At 48.8% G+C, this 27,577-nt stretch overlaps 1 protein-coding gene across 1 annotated transcript; it reads left to right on the top strand.

The window, feature by feature from the left end:
• The first annotated feature begins 807 nt into the window (after positions 1-807).
• Positions 808-26,698, top strand: VAX2 (ventral anterior homeobox 2). The gene is made up of 3 exons (XM_045189521.2): positions 808-1,045; positions 18,304-18,491; positions 26,057-26,698. The coding sequence occupies exons 1-3, from the start codon at positions 808-810 to the stop codon at positions 26,504-26,506; spliced, it is 876 nt and encodes a 291-aa protein (XP_045045456.2). The 3' UTR covers positions 26,507-26,698.
• The last annotated feature ends 879 nt before the right edge of the window (positions 26,699-27,577 follow it).

The following is a 27,577-nucleotide window of genomic DNA, read 5'->3' as shown; positions in this document are numbered from 1 at the left end:
CGGAGGGGGGCCGGGCATTTATTGCGTATCAGTCTCGTCCTCCCGCGACCCTCTCGGCTCCTGGTACCGGTTATCAGTCTGCTCGTCCGTTTTCTTTCCCCTGGCCAGTGCGGGTCGTTCCAACAGTTCCTTTGCCTCCTCTTTCCGGCTCCTTTACTGCATTCTCAACCTTGCTCTCCCTGGAGCGCCGGGAGGGGCCTTCTGTCTGGGTTCAAGAGTGTGGCTACAGCTTTGAATCTGGCGGCGGGGGTGGAACGCTGAACCCTAGGCGTGAGTCCCCGCCTACAGCCCCCCCAAACCCGCCAAGCGCCGGAGCAAGGCCAACCTCCGGTTTTCTGCTACGTCCCCCCCCCCCCCCCCCGGAGTCGCCTTCCCGAAGCATTTTGGTTATTGATCCAGCTGAAGAGCGGGAGCTGTGAGGCTGTGTGCTTCCCTGGGGACGAGGGGAGCGGGGAGGGGCGTGGGCTGGCGGTTGGAGGAGGGAGTTGATAACTGGAGGGGAAGATGTAGGGCGTTCCACCCTGCGCAGCCCCAGCCTCCCTCTGAGGACTAGGAACGAGGCTAGACTGGGGATGGGAGGTGTGGGGGCCCCCGTGCCCCGCCCGCCCGCGTGCGCGGCTCCCTGTCGCGCCCCTGGGAGTGACAGGCCCGCGGCACCTGCCCAATCAGCAGAAAGGGGTGGAGCAGCCGGCGAGGGCGGGGCAGGAGGAGGGTCCCAGTCCGGAGTGGGGCGCGAGGGGCGGCGCGCCGCGGGCTCCGCCAGCACAGGCTGGCCAGGCAGGGCCGAGAGCGGCGGCGGCTGCCGGCATGGGCGATGGGGGCGCGGAGCGCGACCGGGGCCCCGCACGCCAGGAGTCTCGCGGAGGGCGCGGCGCGGACCGCCGCGCAGCCGAAGATTCGAGTGCAGGTGCCGGCGGCCACAGCCCAGGGGAGATTGCCAGGACCTCTGCCTCTAGCCCCGCGGGCTCCAGGGAGAGCGGCGCCGACAGCGACGGGCAGCCGGGGGTCGGAGAGACAGATCACTGCCGCCGCATCCTGGTACGAGGTAAGAGCTCGCTTCCCTGGACCCCTGGACCTCCTACCCTACCCCAACTGGGGTCTCCGACCTTCTCGCAGTCTCCACCTCCCAATTAATGTATTAATTCCATCAGTCATCGTTCAGCCATTCACTCAGTAAATATTATTTTGAGTGCCTATTGTGTGCTGGACGTTGATGTGAGTGCAAAGGACAAAGCCGCGAACGGGACCAAAGAAATCCCCGTTTCACTGTCCTACCATCGCAGCCTCTGCGGCTGGCCCCGCACGCCAGGCTCATCCAGGCTGCTTGCGGAGGCAGGGGTACCGGTCTCCGCTCCGCGCGCCTCACGGCAGGGCGGAGAAAAGCTTCAGGGGCTCTCAAGTGGGGTCAGGACGAGGAGGCACCAGAGCCAGGAACCGCCGCGGGGAGGAAAGGCCTGGGCTCCGCTCTGCGGCCGAGGAGCTTCTCCGCCTCCAGCCCAGCCTCGCTTCCCATTGTCAGCGACGCGCCGCACCGGTTGCTCTCTGGAGAGGCACTGGGACGCGGGGGATGGCTCACCCGGCGCCCTCCCGCTTATGCTTCGTTCTCGGTTCCAACTTCTTCGCGGCGCCTGGGCCCAGCCGGTTGTCGGTGAGGCCTTCTTTCTGCCTGGCCTTTCGCGTCTCCGCACTTCTCCCGCCTTCCTTCTTTCCCGGCCATTTCTCTCCCCCGAGCTCGCCTTCTCCGCTCTCTCTCCTGCAAGCGCCTCTGGACTGCGCCCGAGCACCCAGCTCTCCCTGGCCTTCACCCCGCAAGAATGGGGCTGGTCTGACCACCGCACCCCCACCCTCCCAGCCAGCCAGCCTCAAGCGAAGCCCTTGGCTCAGCTTTCGCCAGATCTCGCCTCACCCTGAAAATTAAGGGCAGAAAGTGGATCCTGAGGTCTTGCTCTCAGCCCTTTTCTAGGCCACGGCCGAAGCATCCCAGAGCCCCGGACCCGGAGGCCATTCATGTGTAACGGTTTCCCTGGCCTCCTTCACCAACTCCCTTGCCCAGCTTCCTTCCGCTGCCTTTTCCCAGCCTCTTCTTTCTTAAACGTTTGTCCTGCTTGCTACGGTCCTCTGGAATTTACAGACCCACCCCCTGGGGAAGGGGAACCAGCCTGACTCGAGATCGCTCCAGTTTGAGGACCCCAATTTTGTCTGATCCAAGCTGGGCTACTCACACACAGAATGGGACATCTTGGTCTGGTTCAACATAACCTCCCCGCAGCTGCTGGGTTTGGGAGGCTCTGGGAAGGGGGGCAGGGCTAGGGCAGAGCATGGAGGCAGCTCAGTGTGAAGTGGACTGATGACTGTCCTGGACATAGACTCAGCGAACCTGGTCTTGGGAAACACTCCTAGTATCAGATGTGGTCACCTAGAGATAGGGTGCCCCCGCTGCTCTGGGTGCAGGCTTGAGTTACAGGGCAAGGCATGGCGGGGAGGGTGGTCCCCACCCAACAAGGATTCCAGCAGGGATTCCAGCAAGTGTGTGGACTTTGGGGGCACCTGGGATTAAATCAGATGCCATTTCATAGACTGTGGGGAGTCCCGGGTGCAAGGTGATAGCAGCCAGCTTGGAGTTCCATTAAGGAGACGCACAGGGCTTACAGAAATGGAGAAATCAGTCTGCTAAACCCATGCTACTAGATTAAGGCCCTCAAGTACCTGTGACACTGAGCACCTCACACCCCGTCTACAGGTGGGCATTTCCTTCCCGGACAGTTGTGAGTTCTGCGGGGTGCAGGACACCCATGCTGGGAACAATCCACAGCCAAGCAGAGAGAGACTTCTCTGCATTTTCAGAATGTGTACTTTCATAAATGCACACACAAGGATGCTGTCCCATTTGTACAATATAATGAAAATATAGTCCAGAATGTGTACTTATGCACCTAAAAGAATCAAAAGCTGTAAACAGGGCCCTCATAAATCCCTTTGTCCTTTCCCATTTAATAACAATGAGGTTACTGTGGGCCTGAGATACTCGGGATGTTATTCACCACTAATCCCTCCTAGCCAGGGTCACCTGCTTCACTCCAGGCCCCGCCCGGGCCCAGGGCGGAGGCTCTGACAAATGAAAGGCCCAGCGTTGGTGAAGAGAAGTCAGTAGTGCCTTAGCCCCAAGATGAATGTCCCTCCTGTATGCTCTAATCAGAAAGTACATTTGCCCTTCACCTCTGAGGACACATCCTAAGTATCTTTGGAAGAAATTTTTAAAGGTGGAACTAAGGGGTTTGCATTATAGCTTTGAGGCTGCTGGTGGGGTGAGGATTCTGAGAAAGACCCCCACCCTCTCTGGGTCATTGCCCTTCTTTCCATTTCTTTCCCACTCAGCACCTGCTCCTCTGAGGGCCTCATCCCAAGGGAGCAGATCTTTGGGGGAGACCCATGGCCCAGAGGAGTAAGAGGAATGCTTGGGCGCTGGAATTAAGTGAAGTAGGTTAGGAATACTGGCCTTACAGACATTTGAATTTGAACTAGGTTCCCCCCTCCCCCCAGCCTGTTTCCTCATCTGTACAAAGAAACCCACAGGTCTTACCTCGAAGGACTGTGCTAAGGGTCTGAAGTGATGTTTATAAAACCACAAACACCCAGCAGAATCTTGGGAAACACTTCATTGAATGAAAAAGGGGGCACTCTGAGGTGACCCACAAACCACTTTGGGGAGTGGGCCTCCCTTCTCAGAGGCCTTCCCCAACTTACCCCTCTATTGGGAACGTGGTCGCCTTTGGGCCCCGGCCCAACACGGTTTGGAGGTGAGCAGCCAAGGGGTCAAGAACTGGCTGACGAAAAGAGGATTCCGAACACCTTGCAGACCAAACTTGCGGCCTCCGCCAATCCTCTTCAGGAACCGCCGCTCAACCAATCACTCAAGTTTCTGCCTGCCTCTGCGGAAATGCGGGTCAGGGAACCCGGGAGACGAACCTCGCTGCTTCCCCCACCTCAAAATGGAGGCTGCTTTATGCCACACACTGACAACAGGCGTGGGCACACAATGGGGACACTGCACACCCCACCGAGGACACAGCGAGCCTTCCCCAGGGAGCGCGTGGCCAGGCAGGCCTCTCCACACCTCTGTGTGCAGGGCCCTCCGGCCAGTGCGGAGTAGAGATGGGGGATCTTTTTGTTTATCTGTTAAGGGCTCGCCAGCCAGGTGCAGGAGGCAGCGGGAAGAACTGGCTACCTCCTTGCCATGGCTTTAACTGCAGTGGTGGTGGCGGGAGCTCAGTGCAAAGGACTTTTTGGTGCACCTGGGATCCCCGCAGTAACAAGAGGAAACTAGTTCAAATTCAAACTCCTGCAACCTCACAATCTATGCTAGAACCAGAATACTCAGATGCTCCCACGTGATTCCCAGATCATTCCCAACTCGAATTCAACAACACGTCTGGATAGAGCCTGGCGTGGCAGGCTGTCTACCAGCAACACCCAAACAATGAGTGTGGTGTCAGTCCGTACTCACCTGAAGCAGTCCCTGGGCCTGCGGGTCTCAAAAACCCATTAGGGCTGCTCCCTCTGCCCCAGCTCTGTGCTGCCACCTTGGCCCAGACTGGGTAGGACTCAGAGGCTGCTCTCAGAGTGCTCTCAGCACACGAACTGTGGCTCTCCCCACCTGGCCCAGACCCCAACCCGTCTGGGAGCACGAGTACAGGAGAACTGCTGGATCCCTGTGCCGCTGGAGTGAGTGTTGGCATACCCTTCCAGCACCACCACCAACTAGCTGACCTCTTTCACCTGGGAGCCCTCGGTGGCTGGGGACATGTGAGGACGGAGGAAGGCCAAGGACTCTGGCTTCCGTTGGACAATGCCCTCTGTAGATGTGAATGTGGGGAAAGGGTCTGGCTCCCCTGAGAATCCAGGGACAGTACTGGACCCGCGCTCTAGAAACGCACTCGTTGGAACATTTACAGAGAGCAGGATGATGGACACCCAGCAGGGTCCTGGCTGCCATGAATGCCTCTGAGGACTCCTGGCAAGGTGCCACAGCTTCAGGGGAGTGGCCTGCAGAAACAGACTCCCCCTCCAGCAGCCCGGTCTGTACTAAGCTGCCTCATGTCCCCTCGCTTTCTGCTGGGATTTACACCAGCCACCAGACCTAGGGAGGACTCGGCCCAGACTTCGCAGGCCTGGTCTTGCAGGTTGCAGCAGCCCTAACAAAGGCACACAGGGGCGCTTTTTGGCAACAGAGAAGGCAGGAGCGGTGCTGTTTGGGAATGAGCACTGGATTGAGAGCTTCTGCCCTCGGCAGATGGCAGGATCGGAGCTTCACTATCTGAGTTTGTTAACAGACACAATAACCCAGGACCAGCGCCCCAGGCAGCGGCTGAAAAATTTAAAGGGTTCATGCAGGGGACTGTACTTTGGGATTTGGGGGTTTTAGTTTAATTTTTAATTTGAGGGGGTTGCAAGAGAATTTTGTTTCTTTTTTATTTTCCTGGAATTGTTTTGTTCCATGTTTGTTATGTTTTTCCTTTTGCTTTGTATGCTTTTGGCTGAACGGCACACATTCTCATCGCTGGTCTATGCTGGGCCCCATCATTTTGGTCCTTATTTTCCCTTTATATGCATGCCCTCATGCCCCGCCCCCCACGACACACAGAGGAGCAGACCAGCAACCAAATGTGTCATCTTGTGGGGTGTGTCTGTGTGCAGTGTTTTCATTTTCAAGGAACTGCAGGGCATTCGGTGGCTCCTTGTATTCTCATGCTGGTTCTGCCGCCCTGGGTGGACGCTCAGACTCGGTGGCTGTGGACCCACTGCCGAATCTCTCTGTCTGTCTCTCTGTCTCTGTCTCTCTGTCTCTCTGTCTCTGTCTCTCTCTCTCTCTCTCTCTCTCTCTCACACACACACACACACACACACACACACACACACACACACACCTCTGCAGGACTGCAGCTTACAGGGTGGCCCACAGGTGATCTGGCAAGCTGGGAGACTGAGTCTCTCCATTGTTGAGACAGTGAGTACTCGGGACTGGAGGGGAAGAGGGGCGACACCTGTCCCTGCGCCTAAGCTGGCAAACAAATCAATCTCCACCCACTGCGAATCACCTGTAGGGTAGGGGGCCTAAGGGTTTTAGTGGCCACACGCCATTTCTCCAAGTACCCTTGAATCCAGCCAGGGGCCTTAGTAACCCTAAGCTTCCCACTCTGTTTGCCAAGTTTTCTTAATTTGTATTTTAAATGAGTGGGAGCATAAGAAGTATATGAATTTTGCCTTTTATTTCTTGTTTGCTTTACATAAAATAAAGATCGGTCTGGCTCTCGGAAAGCCTGTAGGGGGCTACTTGCCAGTTTGTCAGGCGAGTTTATACCCCAGTTTGAGAAACTCAAAGAGGACATCGGCAGGAGTGGGCCTGCCCAGGAATCCCTAGGACTCAGGGTGGTCTAGGCGCCTGGTTTACTCTCCCCCCAATCCGGGAGGAAGGTTGGAGGGTCTCAAATAGGGCACCGGGCTGGCATCCTACGTGGCTGAAAGAGATGGCAGCGTCGGGAAGGGATCTGGCCTACAAAGCCGAGGGGTGGACCGACCCAGAACAGCGGCTGGCGGGGTGGGGGGTGGGGCGTGGGGCTGTTTGCCAGCGCGGCTGCGGTGGGGAGGGGTGTGTAGTTGGGGGTGAGGTCGGCTATAAGGCACATGTTGGGGCGCACAAAGCCCCTCCAATACTCTCTCTCACGTTCTCTCCCACCCCCACCTCCTTGCCCTTCGTCTGCTCGTTTGCTCTTTGATTCATTCCACAAAGATGAGCGGGTACTTACACCGAACCGGCTGCGGAAGCTGGCGCTAGGCTGACCAACCCAGAGACTCACTTGCTATGAGGGACCTGTGGGGCTCCTGACCAGCCCCCTCCCAGGCCAGAGCCGGGTGACCAGGGAGCCCTGTTGGCACAAAGTTCAAGGGAAGCCAGTGTCTGGAGCCGGGAACCACTGATGTCGCACGGGGACTACACAGGAGATTGTCACTGCACCCACCAAATCTAGGCAATCGCCCAGGTGTGTTCCCAGCACACGGTAGGCGTTCAGTGAACGCTTGTGGACTGAATGAAAGGAGACAGCGCCCCCAGCAGTAAGTAGAAGGCTGCTTCGCCCTTCCCCGGGAGGAACGTCTGTTCTCTAAGGTGACTCCGTATTTTTGACATCAAAATGTCGTTCCTAATCCGAAATGGTGATAATGCCAGAACACAAAGTAGTTGTTAAAATATGAAGTTTATACGGCCATTGGGGGGGGGGGGAGGATTTTCTGCAATCCTCAGCTTTGGAAACCATTGAAATATAAAATCCGAAAATCCTCAGATATTGTTCTGTTACTGGTAGCTGGCTCCCCAGGGAGAGAGAGGCCGCCTGGGGCAGAAGGTCCTGGGGAGGCGCAGGGCGTCAAGGCTGGTAGTGAGTCTCCCAGCTCTCTGTGGCTGCTTAGTGTGCGACTCCACCCGCAAGGCGAGCCAGTGCGGTGAGAGAAGTAACCAGGTAAACCCGCGTCTCTCCTCCTCGCCGAATCCGCGCGCCTCCAGTCCTGCGCTGGAATTTGAAGTTACCGGGTGAATTAAAGCCAGAGTCTGTCCTGGATTTTGCTATTCCTGCTGCCCACCGCATGCAAGCTGGAGCTGCGGGGATCCGAGGCGGGGCGGATGGAGGACCCTTGGAGGAACCCAGCCTCCCGCAGAGCCACACTTACAGGTAGACAGAGGAGTTAAAAACAAATAGTAGCCCTGGCTCAGGTTACTCGGTTGTTTGCAGCGTGAACCTTGCAGCACAATGTTGCGGGTTCTATCGCTAGTCGGGGCTTGTACGGGAGACGATACAATCGACGATGTCTCTTTCTCTGTCCATGTCTCTCTCGCTCTCTCTTTTCTTCTCTCTCTCTCTCAAATCAGTAAACACATCCTCCGGTGGGGATTTACCAAAGAACAAAAAGGAAAAACCAAAAGTAAAACCGAAGCGCGACCGAGCAGAGGAAGGCTCCTAGAAAAGCACACCCCTCCCCCTTCCAAGTTTCAGGTGTGTTCTCCCAGGCATTTACCATTTTAACACACAAACATTAGCAAAAGCGGGATCATTTTACATAACCTGTTTTGCAGTTTACCTTTAAAAAAACGTAATCTGCAGGGGTCTTTCAGGCTCAACCATGTCGCACTGTTCTTGGGTTGAAGAAAGCCAAATTCCCCTCACCTAGCATGAATGTTCCCGCTGTTTTTCCAAATGTAAACACTGCAAAGTAAATTCGCAAGGCATAGGCCTCTGCGCACTTCTTTGGGCATTTCCAGGGAATAATTCCTGGCAGTGGAATTGCTGTTTGAAAACGTTTACACACAAATTTTTTTTTTAAAGTTAACGACGTGTTTCCTTCTATTTTAAAATAGTAATTCATGTCATTCAAACATCAAAAAGTTGCTCGCAAGTACCCAGTGAAAAATCTCTCCCAGCGCTGTCCCCCATCCTCAGGTTCCCAAGCTCAAAGGCAGACTTTTTTTTTTTTAATGCTTTCTAATAAGGCCTTTACATAATTATTATGCTCATGCCAGTCAGTGCAGCTGTAGTCTTTTCTCTTCTATTTTTAACTCACATGGTAACATCTCTATATTTTTCTGCACCTTACTATTTTCATTTATCGCTATATCTTGGGAGGTAAATGATCTCTTGCTCGTCTTTTTACAGATGCCTACTATTCCATTTGTAGGGCTGGCATGGACCTTTGTGTACGTTACAGACCTGGTGCCCTTCTGGTGGACACGTAGCTCGTTTCTCACCTATTGCTATTATGTACAATTCTGGGGTAAATAAATTTGTTCCTTGGTCATTGCCACCTGCATAGGTATATCTGTCAGAGAAGTTCCTGAAAGTATCCAGGTCAGAGAGTGTGTGTATTTGTAATTTGAAAGATGATGCCCAATGGCCCCCCACAGATGGCACCCCCCACCCCCCACCCCCCACCCCCCACAAGCAGTGCTTGTGTCTCCGAATCTGGCCGACACAGTGTACGCTTTATAGCTCGATAGCTATTGTCAAATTGTTCTTCAAGAAAAGTGTTTAGCTTTTTATGCCCCCACCTTTGCCCTCTCCCCACGTTGGACATATATATAACCTTTGTCAATCTCATAGGCAATAAGTAGTAACTTGCTGGCATTTTAGTTTTTATTTCTTTGCTTGTTAATGAAGTTTTTATTTTATTTTGTTTATAAATTATTATACTTTATTGTTTATGCTATTACAGTTGTCCCAATTTTTCCTCTTTATTTTCTTTCCATTTTTATTGGCCAGTTGTATTTCTTCTGCTATCTATTCATTCGTTTCCTTCAACCACTTTTAATTTTCAAATATCCCTTTCTTTGTTGGTTTCTAGATACCCTGTATTATGCATAGTAGCTCACTGCTTTCAATGTGTGTTGAAATGTTTTTGAGTATATAATTTGTCTTATAATTTTGTTTCTGATGTCTTTTGTTTTCTGAAGTATAAAGTAACTTTCAATTACAAAGCCAACCATGCTATTTTGCTACATCGTGTAAAAGTTGAAAGTTCCTTATTTTCCCCACATCATACACTTCCATTCCCAAGATGTAACCTCCCCAACTTTTCCTAGTAACTGAAAAAAATAAGTATGAAAGTTACATCTTACAAAAGTGGGATATATTTTTTTTGCAAAGTGCATTTTGCTTTCTTTTTCACTTAATAAACATTTGCGAAAATCTTTCTACATAGAACCGCCTCTCTTAAAAAAAAAACCCTGTATTCCATTATACAGGTAGAATCTAATTTATTTAAATAATTCCCTTCTGATAGATACGTAGCTTGGTTCTACTCTTTCACTATCACGAACAGAGCTTCAGTGAACATCTTTGCATCTCAATTTGAACAGAGGGCTATTAAAAGTCTCATTTGTGAGACAGTCTGAGAAATGTGAGAACAGTTGTGACATTTTATGTTAAGGAATTCATGTTGACTGGGGGTTCGTGATAATAGTACTGTGGCTGTCGGGGTACGGGAGAAACGGGGTTCCTAAAACTGTCATTACTGAGGCCAGGAGAGGGTGTACCCCAGCTCCTTATACTGCTCTCTCTAACTCTGTGTATGTTTAACATTTTTCAAAATAAAATGTTTTAAATAAACATCACTTGGCATATGTCTTGTATGATTATAATTACAGGGTAAATTTCTAGAAGCGAAAATTTGAAATCCAAGTATATATACTTAAAATTGTGATAGATACTTCCAGCCAAAAACATGCTAATTTATACTGCCAGCCATCGTGTATAAATGTGCTATTTCTCCACATCCTCCCAGCCCAGGCAAACTCAATCTTTTAGAGTAAAATCTTTCAAGTGAAAAAAAATTACTTTTATTAACATCCCAAATTACTAATGAGGTTAAGCATATTTTCATATACTTATTCTTCACTTTAATTTTCTATCCTGTGAATGTTTCATTCATGAACATAGCCATTTCTGTATTGCTTTGCTCATTTTTTTTCTTACAGTTGTAAACACTATTTATACATGAAGGAAATGATCCCCTTTACTGTGATGTTTTGCAGATCTCTCCATTTTAAAATTTGCTATGAATTGTTTTCTGGATCAAAATTTAAACTATAATCACATCTAATGGTCATTTCCCTTTTAGTTCTTAATTAGAAAATTCTTCTCCAACCAAAGATAAACATATTATATTTAGGTATCTTAAAATTTTTGTTACAAAATTATTTTTGTAGTCTTTGCCACACACCAAATAGTAAAGAAGCACACAAAGTAAGAATGGAGAAACCTTCCCCCTCTGACCAGCCCGCACTGCCCAGGGAAACAGAAGAGAGAAGCCTTCGCTCTGCCAGACTTGATCCTGAGTAGGTATAGGCACACACACAATTGGTTTTACTTTTTGTTCTTTGTAAAAAGTGGTTTATACACTTGCTGTTCTCGTGTAGCAGTATATAACAAACATCCGTTCAGGTCTCAATATGGAGATATCCCTCTTTCCTGTTAATGTCTACATAATAACTGATTATACTGTTATTTCATCAACATAGTCCTACTGATAAACATCTAACTTTTTCCTTTTTATTCTTTTACAAACTATGCTACAAGCAGTGGATCTGTCTTTTTTGGGGGGTGGGGATCTGTCTTTATCAAAGTATTATAATATTTCCCTGGGGTAGACACCTCTATACAATTTCTAGGACAAAGAATTTATGCATTTTAATTGAGCTAGGCATTGTGAAATTGCCCTCCCAAAGAACCTCATATTGTATTAAATTGTATTCTTACTAACAGACTTGAGAAAACCTATATTTCCCCTTACTCACCTTTGCCAGCACAATTTTCCCAGCCTGACAGATAAAATATGGCATCTGCATATAAATGTATTTCATTGCTATTCTTTCATTTTCTCTGATTCCCTCTGAGCTCGAGTATTTTTTAAGTGTATTAGCTGCTTGCATTTTTCTTCTCTGAATAACCATCATATGGTTTCCTCAGTTTCCCACTGGACTGCCTGGCTTTACTCAATGATCTGTAGATACTATGCATGCACTAGAAATTAAGACTGTTATGCAACTATTATGAATATTTTATCCTAATCTGTCATTTGCCTTTTAACTGTCCCTCATCCTGCAGAAGCTTTTATTTCTAGGTACACAAAACTTATTGGCTTTCTTTTTTAAAAATTCTTTTAAGGTGTTTTTCAATTTTCTTGGTTTTTTAAAAAGATTTTATTTATTTTTTTAGAGAGAGGGGAAGGGATGGAGAGAAACATCAATGTGTAAGAGAAACATTAATCCGTTGCCTCTCGCATGGCATGCCCTGCAACTGGGGGCCGGGCCCACAACCCAGGCACATGCCCTGACTGGGAATCAAACCTGCAAACTTCGGTTCTCAGGCCGACATTCTATCCACTGAGCCACAGCTGCCAGGGATGCTTTTCAATTTTTAGAGCTTTATAGTTTACATTTAAATTTTTAATCCATCTTGTGTTTATTTTTGTATACAGTGTGAGACAAATTACTTTATTTCAAATAATGAGCTAGTTGTCCAAAACCCACATCTTTAATTCTGTCTTTCCTCCAACTAATTTGAAATGTCATCTTTATAACATACAAAATTTTAATTTATGCATGGATTTGGTTCATAACTCTTGTACCAGCATCATACAATTTTAGTTATTTTAAATTTGTAATATATTTTGCTATGTGATAAGCAAGTATTTTCTCCTTATTCTTTAACATTTTTTCTTAAGCATCTTTCATTTTCAATGTTCCCAATAAACTTGGGAGTGAGTTTTTCATAAGGAATGTTCATAATAATCATATTACATTTGCAGATTAAGGCTAGAAGGACCTTGTCACATGTTAAAAATCAGCACATTAACAGCTTGTCATGTGAAGGACTTCCTGGGTGCTAGGGGATGAGTCAGGTAGGGCTTTGAGGGGGTCTCTTAGGAGAGGTTCCAGAAGGGAGAATTATTTTTTTGATCCTGGAAGTCAGGAGCATTAACTTTTATCAGGCAGGGATCATCACCTCTCCCAGGGCAAAAGCTCCTTGGACAGAATCACCCTCCCCGGTACCCCTAGGGCTCACCCCTCTCTGAGGAGAGAAGAAGGTCAGCAAGTCTCAGGACTCATTCCGTTTAGACTCATGCGTTTCACCCCATCAAGCTCCTACCTGCAAAGATGCCCTTGAATTAAAGTTGTTCCTACTTCTTGGTGCTTCCCAAACCCAACCCAAGAAAGGAATGATTCTGAGGAGTCTCTGTCACTATGGATGGGCTAGATTTTGCTGCAGAGACAACCCAAAGTCTCAGAGGTTGAATAAAACATAATTGTATTTCTCACCCCATGGTAAGTCCATCACAAGTGAGCCAAGGGCTCATCTTGGTAAGCAGAAATCCAGGCTGATGGAGCTCCGTCTTGACTCCTGCTTCAAGGACCATCACAGTAGGGGGAAGTGAGTGTGGCATGTTAAAAATTTTTTTTTCATTTATTGGTTCTAGAGAGAAGAAGGGAAGTGAGGGAGAAACAGAGGGAGAGAATCATCAATGTAAGAGGGAAATATTGATTGGTTGCCTCTTGCATACTCTGGGGGACTGAACCTGCAGCCCAGACATGGGCCCTGACCTGGAACCAAACTGGTGACCTTTCAGTTTGCCAGATGATGCCCAACCAACTGAGCCACACTGGTCAGGGCAAAACCAGCTTTTAAAGTGTTCCCCTAAAAGTGCCTGCATCCTTTCCTCTTGGCTAAAACAAGTCTCATGTGATCAAATCTCATTTCAAAGGGCAGAAAATTAGTACAACCCTACTATGTGCCTGGAGGGAGTTAGAAACACTGGTGAACAGCATCCGTGATTTACCCACTGACTTGGCTGCCATGAGTGGCCCTCTCTGACCGTCCTAGCTAAAATAGCAAACACACCACACACACGCATGTGTATGCACATGCTCGGGCACAAACATACACACACATATGGTTCCTGAGTTTTGGTTTTTTGGTGAACGTCAGTAGTGTCTCCTTATCTTGTTTTATTGTCTTCCCAGCATTTATCATTGCCTTACAGATTAGTTTTTTAAATTGATTATCTGTTTTTCTCCCCAATTCAAGATCTATGGGGACACAGACCTTGTTTATTTTGCTCATTTCTCTATCCTCAGACCCTATAATAGCATTTGGCACATAATAGGTGCTTATGAAATGTATGTTGAATGGTTGAATATATATACTTATAAATAAGTAGTGTAGTACTACAAATATTATTTAACAACTTTCATTTAATGTAAGTTCTTACAGACATTGCCTCATTCTCATTAACTGCATGGTATTTTGTAGTGTGAATTCCCGTAATTAGTTTGGCCGTTTGCCTTCTGGGGAGCACTGAGGATGCTTTCAGACGTGTAATATTCTGAGTGATGCTGCGGCAGACATCCTTATACATACCTTGCAGCACATGAACCTGTGGTTTGCTCGAAAAGGAGCGACTAAAATAAATTGTCAGGGCAAAAGTTATGTGCATCTTTAATCTGGACAGACGCAGCCTTACCTGTCATGATAATTTATGACTTTGAATGGGAGTGCGGGTTTTCTTACAACGCACCTCTGCTTTATGCATCATCGTTTAATGCCTTTCCAATCTTCCAGGATAAATGACTTCCACCTTGTTGCTTGAACTTGTATTACCTGATTTCTGTGAAGCTGTGCTTATCTTTCTGTATGTCTATTGGCCATTCGGCATCTTTTTCTGTGAACGGCCAAGATAAATCACTTGAGTGTTTTTTTCTACTAGGCTATTTCCCTTTTTTAAAAAACACTTATGTGTAATTGCATTGTGTATATTCTGAATATTATTTCTTTGCCTTTTTAAAAAAGTATTTTCTTCAATTCTGGTTGGTTTGTTTTTTGTACTTTACCTCAGTTTGGTGCTTTTGTCACATAAAACCTTTGTAGCTTTAATTTGTAGCTTTAATACAGTCAGACACACCCTTTGTTTTCCCTTTTCAGCTCCAGCTTTGTATCTTGCTGCAGAAGCTCTTCTATCAAGCTTAGGATTGTAAAAATATTCTCCTGAATTTCTTTTAGGGCCTTTATCATTTCATAGTCTACGATTTGCTCTCTAATTCATTTGAACCTTATTGTTATTTATGGTATGAGACAGGAATATAATTTAATTTTATTCCAAACAGATAATTTATAGACATTAATCTACCTACCTCCACTTACTGACCAGATTGAATTTCCCCATTTAGAATGCTCTCTTGATCATAAACTCTATCAGTACACGTACGTGGGTCTAGTTGTGTAATCTTGATTCCATTGTTTCCCAGCATCTAGCCACGGGAATGCTATCTTCGTCATTTCTGTTACATTCCTGTGCCATTCATTTAATATTGTAGCATAATGCATTTTAAAGTTAAATACCTACTTCAGCTTCATCCTAAGCACATAAAATCATAGCTTTACCTTTTTTTCTAGTAAACATTAAAATAAGTGCTTAACCATTGAAATGAAATGACATTGCCATTTTAAATCATCTTGCAAACCGTGCATGGAATGCAGAGAAACTCTGGGGAAACCCTGTGGTGTTCTTTCCACGAATGCATTTGTCCATTTTTGTGGCAGCACAATATTCTAGCTTCATGGAGTGTTTTGTTGTTGTTGTTGTCGTCTTATTTTGAAATAATTTCAGACTCACAAGATGGTCTTGTGTATCCATCACCAGCTTCTCCCATGGTGACATCTTTCATAGCTATAATACGTTATCAAACTCAGGAACTCGACACTGGCACCATGTAATTGACTAACAGACCTACAGATTTGATTTATTTTTGCCTACACTTATATTTTGCCTTTGTATATAGTCCTGTGACCTTTTATCACATTTGTAGGTCCTTGTAACAACCACCGCTCCAGCTCAATAACTGTTTTGTTTTGATGATGTTATATAGATGCAATCAGTCATATGGTACAAAATTTGGGGGACTGACGTTTTTCCACTTAGCATAGTGATCTGGTGATTTGTCCCAATTGTCATGTCCATCAGTGGTCATTCCTTTTGTTTGCTGGGTGGTGGCTCAGAGTGTCGCTACACCACAGTTTGTGTAAGCCCTCAGCTAATGAAGGGCATCTGGGGGGGTTTCCATTTGAGTGCTATTACAACTAAGCTGCTATGAATATTCATATGCAGGTTTGTTTGTTTTTTAAATTGTCTTTGATGTGAACCTAAGGTCTTGTTTCTCTAGGGTAAATGCCCAGCGGTGTGATCCTGGGGTTCTGTGGGAAGGATACATTTAACTCTTTAAGAAACTGCCAGGTGGGCTCCTGGAGTGGCTGAACCATTTACAGTCCTACCAACAAAGTCTGAGAGATCCAGTTTCCCCGCATCATCACCAGCATTTGGCACTCTCGGTGTTCCTTATTCTAGCTATTCTAATATGTTTCAGTTTTGATTTTTCTTTTCCTAATGGCTAGCAATGTTGGGCATCTTCTCATATGCTTATCTGTATGGCATGTTTTGACATCTGGTGGGCAAGTCTGAGGCTGCCTTTCTTACATGGTCCTTGCCTCCCCTGACGGTGAGAGGAACAGCTGACCTTGGCTGCTCCCTGGGGTGGGAACGCTCCTCTTAGCTCTTCTACAAGGAAGAAGTGTGGAGGTGATGGTGGATGGTCTGACCTCAGTGGTTAGGAGCGCAGGCTCCAAGGTTCTGGTAAGATCTTGGGGGCTACTGGGGAGAGGATGTGATGCTTTCTGCACCACAGCCCCAAGGCACTTTTAATAAAAATCAGTGCCTTTGGAGATGGAGTCATTTGGGGGTTGTGAGGACATTCTCAGACTGGTCTCCAGTTGGAAATAGTGGGGTATGAACAAAGGGGACCCAGTCACAACAGGGTCACAAATATTACCCCACCTTTCTGAATGTAGAAAGAATAGTGGGGGGAAGATTGAGTCGTCCCCAAACACCTATGGTTCCCACCAACACTCCAAGAGCAGCGCCCACATCCATTTGTCCTGCTCTGCCCAGCACCCCTATGTGAGACCCACACAGTGGTGGGGGGAGCGTTGACTGTGTCTCCCACCAAGACTCTCCTCCCAGAGGGTTGACTGTGAACACGAAGGGACTTGAGAACCTCTGAAATCTGGAGCAGAACCTGTGAGCCAGAGCACATGACGTGCTAAAGCGCCCCCTGGAGGAGTGAACGGGCCCTCGCAGGAGCCCGGAAGAACCAGTCTCAGATCCTATGGTGGGGGATTTGGAGGGAGAGGTCTCGGGTTCACCCTCTAGAGCAGAGATTCTCTAGGTAGGCTCTACATTCCTGTGGCTCGCATGGAGCCTCTTGGCAGACACACCTCCCAAACACAGGTCCTTTCCTATGCCTTCCAGGGCAATCATGAACCCATCCAGAAGGTTCCATTTTCCCCCATGGCCAAAGTCATCTTCATTATAACCTAGCAGTTGAATCATTAAGGCTTAATAAAAGAGGGTACTCATAAAATAAAATGAGGGTGTTTCTAGAATTTACTGAACAATGTTAGTGCAACCTCAGGTAAGTTACTTAAAATGTGTTTCTTTCTTTCCCTGTCTGTAAAATGAGGATAATAGTGGTCTCAACTTCAGTGAGACACTGAAAGGGTTAAAGTGCTTAAAACAGTGCCTGGCCCAGAGCAAGCATTGCAGAGGTGTCATCTATGACTACAAGGAAAACATAAGTGGGGGCCGCCACCTCGCCTATGGGGGGTCAGGGCTCCTGTGGCAGTAGGGAGTATCTTCACCAGGGCTGCCTGGAGTTGGTTACGCTTTCCCACTGGTGCTAACTTCCCTAGGTAATGGACACTGTCTGCTAGTGTAGCTTTATCATCATCGACACCACGTTGGCAGAATACAGAATACAGTGCTACATATTTCCACACTCTAACTTTTTTCACAAAATTTTTAATAACTAGATTTCAAGCCATCCATGTGTATGCTTCAAATATGGATCATCTTTGCCCCTATTGTTAAAGCTGGTGTGTAAATAAATAACAGCGCCTGCCCCAAGCATTTGACTTTTGCTGAACACACGCTTGCTGTTACTGAGTTATGTAAGTGGGACCGTCTGGTGAATGTGGGCCACAGGGTTCTCAACTTCTCAAGTAGGCTCCAGAATCCTGGCGACCCTGGGCATGGAGGGCCTGGGAGGGTGGCCCTGCTATTCAGAACTAGGTAAATGGGGAGTGGCAGCAGCCCCCCTCTGGAAGGCACCCCAGCTTAATGTAGTGGCAATGGTCCTCGGGGTCATCCCGGGGACCCCAGCTCCCCAGGCTGTCCTCTACCTCACACCAGCTGGCCTCTCCATGGGCCCCAGAGCCACTGTGCAGAGTGCTCACCCATGTGTGCACACAGGGCGCAGGACCTGGCTCAGGACACCTCCTCCAGTCAGCCTTGCCCAACTGACCACACCCAATGCCAGCCCATCTTTTCCTCTGCACTCGGACACTTGGTGTATCTCTTTCCAGGCATTCCTTATTCTGCGGAGAGAACAGAACTCTGGCTGAGCCAGAGTGAGTCATTTCTGCAGAGGCTGATAGTAGACCTGACATTTGTACTGAGGCCCATTCACATACATACACCCATTAGATGTGACATATTGCATTGAGTGATTAAGGAAGCTAGGTCCAGAGAGGGTAAGCAACTTGTCAGAAGCCACACAGGCCCACGCTCCAGGAGTTCTTATGTAATTGAGATGGTTGTTGGTGGCCTAACTCCTTAACGAGGGAACTAACTTGCCTCCTTTCGTGGCCCCGGCAGATGCCAAAGGGACTATCCGGGAAATTGTCCTTCCCAAGGGCCTGGACCTGGACAGGCCCAAGCGGACCCGCACCTCCTTCACGGCCGAGCAGCTGTACCACCTGGAGATGGAGTTCCAGCGCTGCCAGTACGTGGTGGGCCGGGAGCGCACTGAACTGGCCCGACAGCTGAACCTGTCGGAGACCCAGGTAAGAGGACATTCAGGCCACTCCACCCCTGCCCTGGCCACCTGGGAACTCCTTGGGTGTGAGAACCAGCTTTGGAGGAGTTCAGACATGCATTAGGGACAGACATAAAATTACAGGAAAACCAGAGAAAATAAATACAGCGCTGACAAGAAGAGAGTTGGTGTATGCCGACTTTGGTTTGCATCGGGCAATTTGGATGGAACAGGGGGAAAAGCCAGAGAAACCTGGGGGGAAGGACACTCACAAGGAGTGGCTTAGGGGGGTGTTGGCATGTGAGAGAAGCTTGCAGAAAGGGATGGGTGAGGGGTTGGATTGGGGGAAGATGAGACTTTACACCACTGGGACTTTATTTCCCCATCCTCGCCTTTTCCCACCTTCTTCTCACCTTCCCTTCATTCCAGTGTGGCTCAGAACCTCTAGTTACAGAGAAGGGGTCTGAATAGCCCCTTTACTCAAGAAAGGCTTAGCATTTTAACAATAGTATGCTTAACCCAAAGGAAAAGCTTTTGTAAACTGAGTACCTACTCTGTGTGAATGGAGGCATTTCAAGCTGGCAATGGAGCTACGCCGTGATAACAACAATGATAATAATACTTACTTGGTATGTGTGCCAACAACTTTTGTTGTTGTTGCGGGTTTTTTTCAACCAAGAAAGTAAGGATATATTAAGGAGGTGGCACCATGCCCAGAGTCACAGGTAGCTCATACTCAGAGACCTGGCTCCCCGATGGCTTCCAGGGGGTGGATTATGTAGAGAAAAACCCTTAGTCATGGTGGCTAATCGAATCAGGGTCCTGGTCGCACTGACTGGTTGGTGCTCGAGTAAGGGGTAATTGATCATTGCATTTGGTCCTCACGCCAGCCATGGAGTTGTTCTGTCCAATTTGGCAAGGAGCTGTTCTGTCGGATTGGTTCACTTTCTTGGGTCTGGAGCTAGAACACAACTGAGGCCAAGATTTTTGTTTAGCTTAATTGATAACTCTGTCTCAGTGGTCAGTAGACCTGGGACCTTGTTCCTAAGACTTCTGGTTATTGACCAAACCTCACCGTCCCAAGGACTTAATGATTAAACAAGGGAGAGGGAGGTGAGTGAGTCAGGGCACTAGGTGAGGCCAGTTTGAGTCAAAAGAAAAAATCAAAATAAAAGCCCAGATTAAAGAAAATAAGGTGTCTGCTTGGTTACAATTCTGTATATGTCAATGACTAATCCCTTCCAATAACCCCTTGATATACTACCAGTATTACCCCATTTTACAGATGAGGAAAGATTATACCCAGAGTCATGCAACCAGGAAGTTCCAGAGTTGGGATTTGGAGAAGCAGGCCAGCATCCTTGTGCTGCCTGTGAACTGGGCAGTCAGCCTGGAGTTTGTCCAAGAGTGACTGAGAGACCCTTCATTAGCTTCAGCTCTAGTAGTTTAACCCCCTATATGAGGGGAATCAGTCAACAGATGTATTGCAAGCAAGGCCCCAACAGGGTTTATAAGGAGAAGAGAGGGAAGAGAGGAGTAAGGAAGCCGGTGGGCTGGAAGGGTGCGCTTCCAGGGGAAAGATGTAGGAGGACGGGTGAGGCTTCTCCCTGAACTGCCAGCTGCTGGCCTTTGCCCGGCACTCCGTGTGCTGCAGTCAGGTCAGGATTGCACCCCTCCCTCATGGGAATTCCTCCAGCTCCTCCAGCCGCACTGACAGAGTGCTGTCCAGTGCACCCCTCGTGATGGTTGGTCAGGTGCTCCTGGACTTCCTGACTCTCCTGGGGTAAACCGCAAGCGGGGCAGAGAGAGAGGTGGGAAGGGGTGAGAAGAGGAGGTGGGAAATTCAGGGAGGATGGGACCTGATGTCTTGCAGGCCCAGGCTGATCCTCCCCACCTGGGCCTGTTTTCCTCCAGATGCCTCTGTAGAGTCCCGTACAACCCAGCAGAGGGCCCACAGCGGCTGGGCCATCCCTCCAGCTGGCCTCAGCCTGGGGCTAGAAAGCCAGGCTGTGCTCAAAGAGGAAGCTACAGTGGCTGGACCAGGCCCAAGCTCCTGGCGGACCGTAGGGAGACAGCTTCAAATCCCAAAGTCTAGGCACAGAGTCAGCCTTCAATGCCTGCCCACCTTCTTCATCCTAACTACCCTCTGCCTTACCTAACTTTGCCCCAAACTCTCCCCCGAGACTTTGCTCTCCAAGTGTACCTCAGATGCCCAGGTCAGCAGCTCCTTCTCACTCCTCATCCTCCCCTTGCCCTGCCCACATACACCTACATTTACCTGCCTTTGAAGGTCAAAGCCAAGCCCCTCCTCTCTAGGAAGCCTTCCCTCCTCCCAAGCAAACGTTACCACATGGCTTGAACTATAGTGTGTGTGTGTGGTTGTTGTGTGTGGTGTGGTGGGCACCAACCAGTATACGCTTCCCAAGGACAAGAACGTGCTTGGAGGCCATGCCTGTCCAGACCTCCTTGAAGAGCCCAGCACAGAGCTGGGCGCACAGTGAGTTCTCGAGGAATCCTCACCTTATTGATTTTTGCTTACCACCCTCCTTCCTCCCCCACAACTCCGGAATTTTGCAGATAATATGAAGTATAGCTAACGTTTATTGAGAGCTTCCTGTGTACCGGGCACTGTTCTGAGTACTTGACGCATTCTAACTCCTTTAGTGCTCACCACAAACTTGTGGGGTAGGTGTGAGGTTACTCTTCTGACGGCGCCTCTGATACTAAATGTGTGGCGTTTTCCAACACCGACAGCAACCAACTCTCCAACACCAACTGGTCATCCAACACTTCAGCTCCTCGTAGTTCTTACCCTAATCCCTGGAGGTAGCGCAGACCCTAGAGGATAAGGGCTCAGTCTCACAGGACAGTCCCATGTCAGATGCCAGTCACAAGTCCCAGGGGCCTTCTTTAAAGAGGAAGAAACTGAGGCACAAAGAAATTAAATGTAGGCACATTTATTAGCTTATCTAATTTTTATAAAAAATGGCCTTGGATAATATTGTTTCCATTTCAGAACACTGAGCTTCAGAGAGGTTAATTAATTTACCCAAGGTTATATAGCTAGAATTCTGTGGAATTCTCAGTATATTCACCCATCCCTTTGTTCAAAAATATTAGTGAAGCCCTGGCCAGGTTGCTGAGTTGGTTGGAACATTGTCCTGTACACCAAAAGGTTGTGGGTTCAATTCCCAGTCAGGGCACATGCCTAGGTTGCGGGTTCAATCCCAGAAGGGAGGCAGCTGATTGATGTTTCTCTCTTTCGCACGCGCGTGCCTAGCCCTCGAAAATCAATAAAACATATCCTCGGTGAGAATTTAAATAAATAAATAAATATCATTGACTCTGTACCAGATACTGTTCTAGTTTGGGGATACTGCAGAGAACAAAGCAGACCAGGAACCTGCCTTCACACAGTTTATATGCTACATGAGAAAGACAAACAGCATTTAAAAGTAATGAGTGCTATTAAATAACAAAAATTAAACTGAGTAAAACTTAAAAATCTTATTGGCTTTATTGAATGATTCATGCATTGGGCAGCATCCCATCTGCCAAGTAGAAGGAGCTTTCAGGAGCTGTGCAAAATGGAAGGTGTTCATAGGCTGGAGGGGATTGTTTCAGGCTCAGGTAAGTAGCCTACCTATGGGCGATGGAAGGAAGCCTCCAGTGTATTACGTGTTAGTGCTGACCAGGAAATTCCAGACTGACTGATTAAGATTATGTTCCTGGGAGAGAATGAAATTGCAGTTCGGTTAGGTATTGAGTCTCAGTTTGGTGATACGGGCTTAGTGCAAGTGACTCCATGTTGTCTCTTTTTTAACAGTACTATGAGGGAGATAAAACATGACATGATAGAGACTAGAAGGAAATCCTTTATTGGGGTGGTCAGGAAAAGCCTCTTTGGAAATGACAATGAGCTGAGATGTGAATGATAGGGAAGAGACAGACAGCTAGATGAGGAGACAGAAGAAGAGAAGTCAAGACACAAGGTAACTGAAGGTCTGATGGTGGGAACTGGAATAGAATGTTCTAGAAGTGTCAGAAGGCTGGTGTGGCTAGAGTTGGAGAGTAATAGAGTAGGTAGGTGGGACGGATGGTGTTGTACTTAGAAGTGGTCAGGTGTGGAATGAAGAGTGGCATGAGAAGATTGGCAGTTTCAGAGGTCACTCTGGCTGCCACCTGGAGAATGGGAAGAAGAGTGGGCCAGTTAGGAGCTACTGTATATTGTCTTAAACAGAGCAGTGGCAGAGGGGAGGAGCGAACTGCTCTGAGAGGTGCTCTCATTTGGAGATAGGACCTGCTAGGACTTGCTCATGGGTTCTGTGCACAGGACAAGGGAAAGGGAAGTGATTTGGGCTTAAATAACAGTGAATGCTGAGAAATGGTCAATGATGCTACTTGACAAGTTGAGAAAGTTGGAAAGGAACAGGACAGTGGGAGAGGAAGCTAGAGTTTTGTTTTAGATCAGTTAAGTTTGAGATCCAAGTGGAGCTGTGTGGAAGCTAGGTCAGCTTTTTCTCTGGGGGATGGCTGGTTTTTCTCTGATTTATCTGAGGGGGTCTTGGTCAGGGTTCTTTGGGAGAAAAGCTAAGACATTTCTTCAAGTGTGTTCAGATAAAGGATGGACTCCCAAAGGATAAAAAAGGAGGCACAGTCATATGGGAATCCATGAACAGGAACCATGGTTTAACCAGGTCTGGTGCAGACTGGAAGCCAAAGGTCGCTGTGGACCCAAGACGTGAGCTCCAGGCACTCGCAGACCTCTCTGGTGCTCCACTGAATGCACGGCCCAACTGCTCTCCAAGTGCCTGCTTCTCTCTGTACCTGTTCACTTCTCTTCTCTTCCTGCTGCCAACCAGGATCTTGACCCTCTTCCCTGGATACCAGGAGGGGTCAGGAGTGGTCCTAATTCAAGCAGAGAAAACGCAGGGCTTTCTCAGGACTCATTCAAATTTCTAGTCTCTTCCTTAACTTCTTTGTACCCAATTAAGTTGAGTTGTCTGAACATTTAGATGAGAAGCCTATGTACAGGAGAGGGTGGGCAGAACAGTGAAGCCCTTCCCTCCCCTCCCTACCACCCACGGAGTCTGTAGGCTGAAGGGTCCTTCTGATGTGGGAACAGTGAACACAACAGAGCACAGCTGATGTCCACCGTTGGCCTTGCCCAGAACCTGAGGCTCTGCAGTGAGGGAAGGCCCTGGAGAGCAGGAGGTGGTCTCACAGGGATTTCTCTTGGAACCATCAAAAGAACTCTCCACCCACCCCCATCCTCCGGGCGCATGCGCTGAAAGTACCTGTCCTGTGAGGGAATGGGAGGGTTCCCACGTAGTCCGGTTCCCCTTGTTTTTAGACACGCCAAATACACTTTGTCACCATACTTAGTTTTCAAGGAGAATGTTTGGTGTTTGATTAAAGCAGTGTTTCCCAAGGTATAGTCTGCAAACCACCTATATGTAGGTCCCCTTGAGTTCCCATTAAAATACAGATCCCTGGCTCATATTCCACACTCAACCCACAGGTTTCAAGTCAGAATGTCTAGGGAAGGCCCGACACCTTACATATTTTTCAGCTGATGTGGTCATCATGCTGCTTAAAAGACGTTAGTGTCCACCAGCACTATACTAAGTCCATATTGTTAGCTCAGTGATCATCACAACAAACCGATGAGGAGGCGTTATTATGATCCCCATGTTACAAATGGGAAAACCAAGGCACACAGATGTTAAATAACTTGCCCCATGTCATCTAACTAATTAAGGGAAGAACCGGAATTGAATCCAGGCTGTCCCACCTCAGGGTCTTCTTCACTGTATCATTTGCTACTCTACCAAAACCCCACATCGTAGCACTCACTGGCCTGTCCATCTCTCCCACTGCTGGTGTCTGAGACCCACGTGGGTAGAGGAGGAGTTTTGTTTATTCTTGTTGTCTCGGCACTTGGCAATGATGGCATGTATTGGATGCTTGCTATTTATGGGTTGTGTGAATGAACGACCCGAGCTCCAAGGTCAAGGCAGGAAATAAGAAAAGGAGATGTGGCTGTGGAGAAAAGGCTGGCTGCAGGATCTCCCTCATTTGCTGGCCCAATGGATGTTTTCAGGACCAGGGACCAGGTGCCAGACTAAGGACAAACTGCCAAGTCCCAATACTGCCATGACCATCACTTAGTTTGGATAGGGGCAGCTCTGGCCCTCCTCACCCCTGTGCCCATCACCTCTTCCCCAGGTGGCTTCTTCCAGAACAGCAGACTAGGTGGTACTTTCCTGGTCTGGGGTAGGAAAACCAGGGCCACCCAGACGCACAGGTATCGTTCATCTCAGATTAAGTATGTGCCCTCAGTCACAGGAAGCAGTCTCTTAAATATTAACATCATTTCCAAATCAACAATGAGTCTTGGAATTTAACAATGAGCATGCATAAGCCTGAAGAAGGTGATGGACAATCTTCCAGAAAATGCTTCCCCAGTCTTGGCAGCCAAGTGGAAACCACACCCCTCCCCTGGTGCGCAGCCATGGGTCACAGCGTGGTAGCACAAGGGATCAGGGGTGAAGTCACCAAGCATTCACTGAGCTCCAGATGAACCAGTAGAGGGAGGAATCAAGATGGCAGCCCCCAGGGAGACCACAGCAGGCACGGGGAAGGCCACACCCTCTGAAGTGCATTGTGCTTCAGGATAGGACCTGTACCCCCTGGAAGAGTGCACCTGAATTGAGAGGTCAGAGTCAGGGCAGGCCAGGAGCCAGAGCCTTGTGGTTTCCTCTGGCTCCCAGCCCTGCAACTGCCAAGCTTTGCTGTGAGGCACAGAGAGCTTCAACCAGTGGTTCTCTCACCTTGGGATCAGCTAGTGAGCTTTAAAGCTCCTAGTGTCAGGGTCCCAGCCACACCCATTCTGAGTGGACTGGTCTGAGGTTAGGAGTGAATTAGGCTCCCCAGGTGGCTCTCCCAGGCACAGCTGGAATGTAGAGGCACAGCTGGAGAGATGGTGCCATGGTCCAGAGGAGAGGGGCAAGGGAAGCGAGGAGGGCCTGCACTGGGGAGTGGGAAGGGGACCTTAGCAGATCTCCTTGGGTTTCTGCTTGAGGAGATAGATGGAGGTGCCCTTCATGGAAGAAGGAGGATGGGGGGAGGCCCCGTGTGGGGGAGTGGGTCAGAGCTGGATCCAGGCACATGGGTTTTAATGGGCAGTTAGGTAGTGGCCTGGGTCTCGAGTAGGTAATTGCCAGCACATAAATGGTGGCTGAAACACTGAATTGGCTGAGTGGAAGATATGTTGAGTCAAGAAGGGAACTTCGTTTGTGCCCTCCCTCCATCTGCCAATTCATTCCGCCATCCTAGGTCAGAGTCAGCAGTGAAGGGGGTCCATGATTTGGGAGGCCAGGGTCCCTTATCAGTTGACCCAGAGTGGGCTGGTTGGGGGAGACCTTAATGACAATCTGAATGCTCTTTTCCCCCCTCTCACTCCCCTCTTGCTCCCCATTCCCCATACCTCTGCACTTCCATGCCCCTCCTCTCCTTTTCTCCTCCCACCTGCCCCCTTTGCTTTGCCTGCCCCCTCTGCCTTCCTGATGCCCCGGCCCTGACTCTGCCAAGGTGAAGGTCTGGTTCCAGAACCGCCGCACCAAACAGAAGAAGGACCAGAGCAGAGACCTGGAGAAGAGGGCATCCTCCTCCACGTCCGAAGCCTTCGCCACTTCCAACATCCTGAGGCTGCTGGAGCACGGCCGGCTGCTGTCTGTGCCCAGGGCCCCCAGCCTCCTGGCAGTGACACCTGGCCTGTCGGGCCTGCCTGCGGGCCACAGGGGCACCTCCTTGGGTGACCCCAGGAACTCCTCCCCGCACGTCACCCCTCTGACCTCAGCGTCCGCGTCCCCTCCGTTGCTGCCCCCTCCTCCAGGGCTCTGCTTCTCCACTGTGCCACTCCTGGACCTGCCCTCTGGCTTTGAACTGGGCTCCTCGGCCTTTGAGCCCTACAGCCGGAGCTACAGCCGGCTAGAACGGGGAGTGGGCAGCCCTAGTGGCGCCAAGAAAGCAAATGCTTAAGCCTGCACCCACATGTGACACTTTGTCCCCAAGCACAACACCACGCCCCCCTCACCACCAGACCTAGTGGAGGTGGGCAGCCACACCCTGACCCACCTGCCCCCCAGCTCAGAGACTTTCTGGACCAGGACCAGACAGCCTCGGTCCCGAAGTTTGTGTGTGAGAGTGTGGTGTGTGTGTGTGTGCCTCTCACTGAAATAAAATGAAAACAATGATGAAGGGAAATGGAGTCCCCACAGCACCACCACTGCCCTTCCATACCCTTACTCCCTCTCCCCCCTGGGAAGGAACAAGGGTAGGTCTCACAAGAGGGGGTAGAAACTGAGGCAGTATTCACAGCGGGGGAGGGTAGGGATTGGGGTACCTGGCTCCCACTCCCAATTAGAACTTCCACCCTGAATTTGCAGGCCCATGATAGCACTGTCGTGCTTTTGTGGGTTAGGCATTGTCCTTTGCAAGCTCCTTTTCCAAATATAAAAATAGTTGGGGTGGGGGGGAGATGCTAAGTCCTTTGAGAGGGTGGATCCAGAGAGCCTGAGAAAGAGCATCAAAGATAAACCCAGGTTGGACCCATCCGCTTTAGAAGGCCCAACAGACACAGCAATATGAAGCACTTAAATTTTTTTTCCTCAAATAAGAAACTTTTTTTTAAAGATTTTATTTATTTTTAGAGAGAAGGGAAGGGAGAGAAAGAGAGGGAAACATCAATGTGTGGTTGCCTCTCGTGCGTCCCCTACCGGAAACCCTGCCTGCAACCCAGGCATGTTCCCTGACTGGGAATCGAACCGGTGTCCCTTTGGTTTACAGGCCGGCGCTCAACCACTGAGCCACACCAGCCAGGGCTCAAATAAGAAACTTTTATTTAACTTCTTATTTTGCAATAATTGTAGATTAATAGGAAGTTGCAAAGATAATCAAAAAAGTTTCTTGTACTCTTCACTCCATTTCCCCCAATGGCCGCATCTTCTGTGACAATGTGTAACATCAAAACCGGGAAATCGGCACTGGTACGGTGAGGGCGCGGGGCCCTGTTGTTTCCCCACTGAGTGGGCAGCCCCTGCAGTGAGGAAT

The sequence above is a fragment of the Desmodus rotundus genome, chromosome 5 (assembly GCF_022682495.2).
Source record: "Desmodus rotundus isolate HL8 chromosome 5, HLdesRot8A.1, whole genome shotgun sequence".
Classification (NCBI taxonomy): domain Eukaryota; kingdom Metazoa; phylum Chordata; class Mammalia; order Chiroptera; family Phyllostomidae; genus Desmodus; species Desmodus rotundus.
Note: the sequence above shows the minus strand (reverse complement) of the source record. Positions and strands in the feature narration are given on the sequence as shown.

Coding starts and splice junctions, on each gene's coding strand:
- VAX2 (XM_045189521.2), top strand. CDS start 808: ATGGGCGATGGGGGCGCGGAGCGCGACCGGGGCCCCGCACGCCAGGAG. Junction 1,046..18,303: donor CCGCCGCATCCTGGTACGAG/GTAAGAGCTCGC, acceptor TGGCCCCGGCAG/ATGCCAAAGGGACTATCCGG. Junction 18,492..26,056: donor TGAACCTGTCGGAGACCCAG/GTAAGAGGACAT, acceptor GACTCTGCCAAG/GTGAAGGTCTGGTTCCAGAA.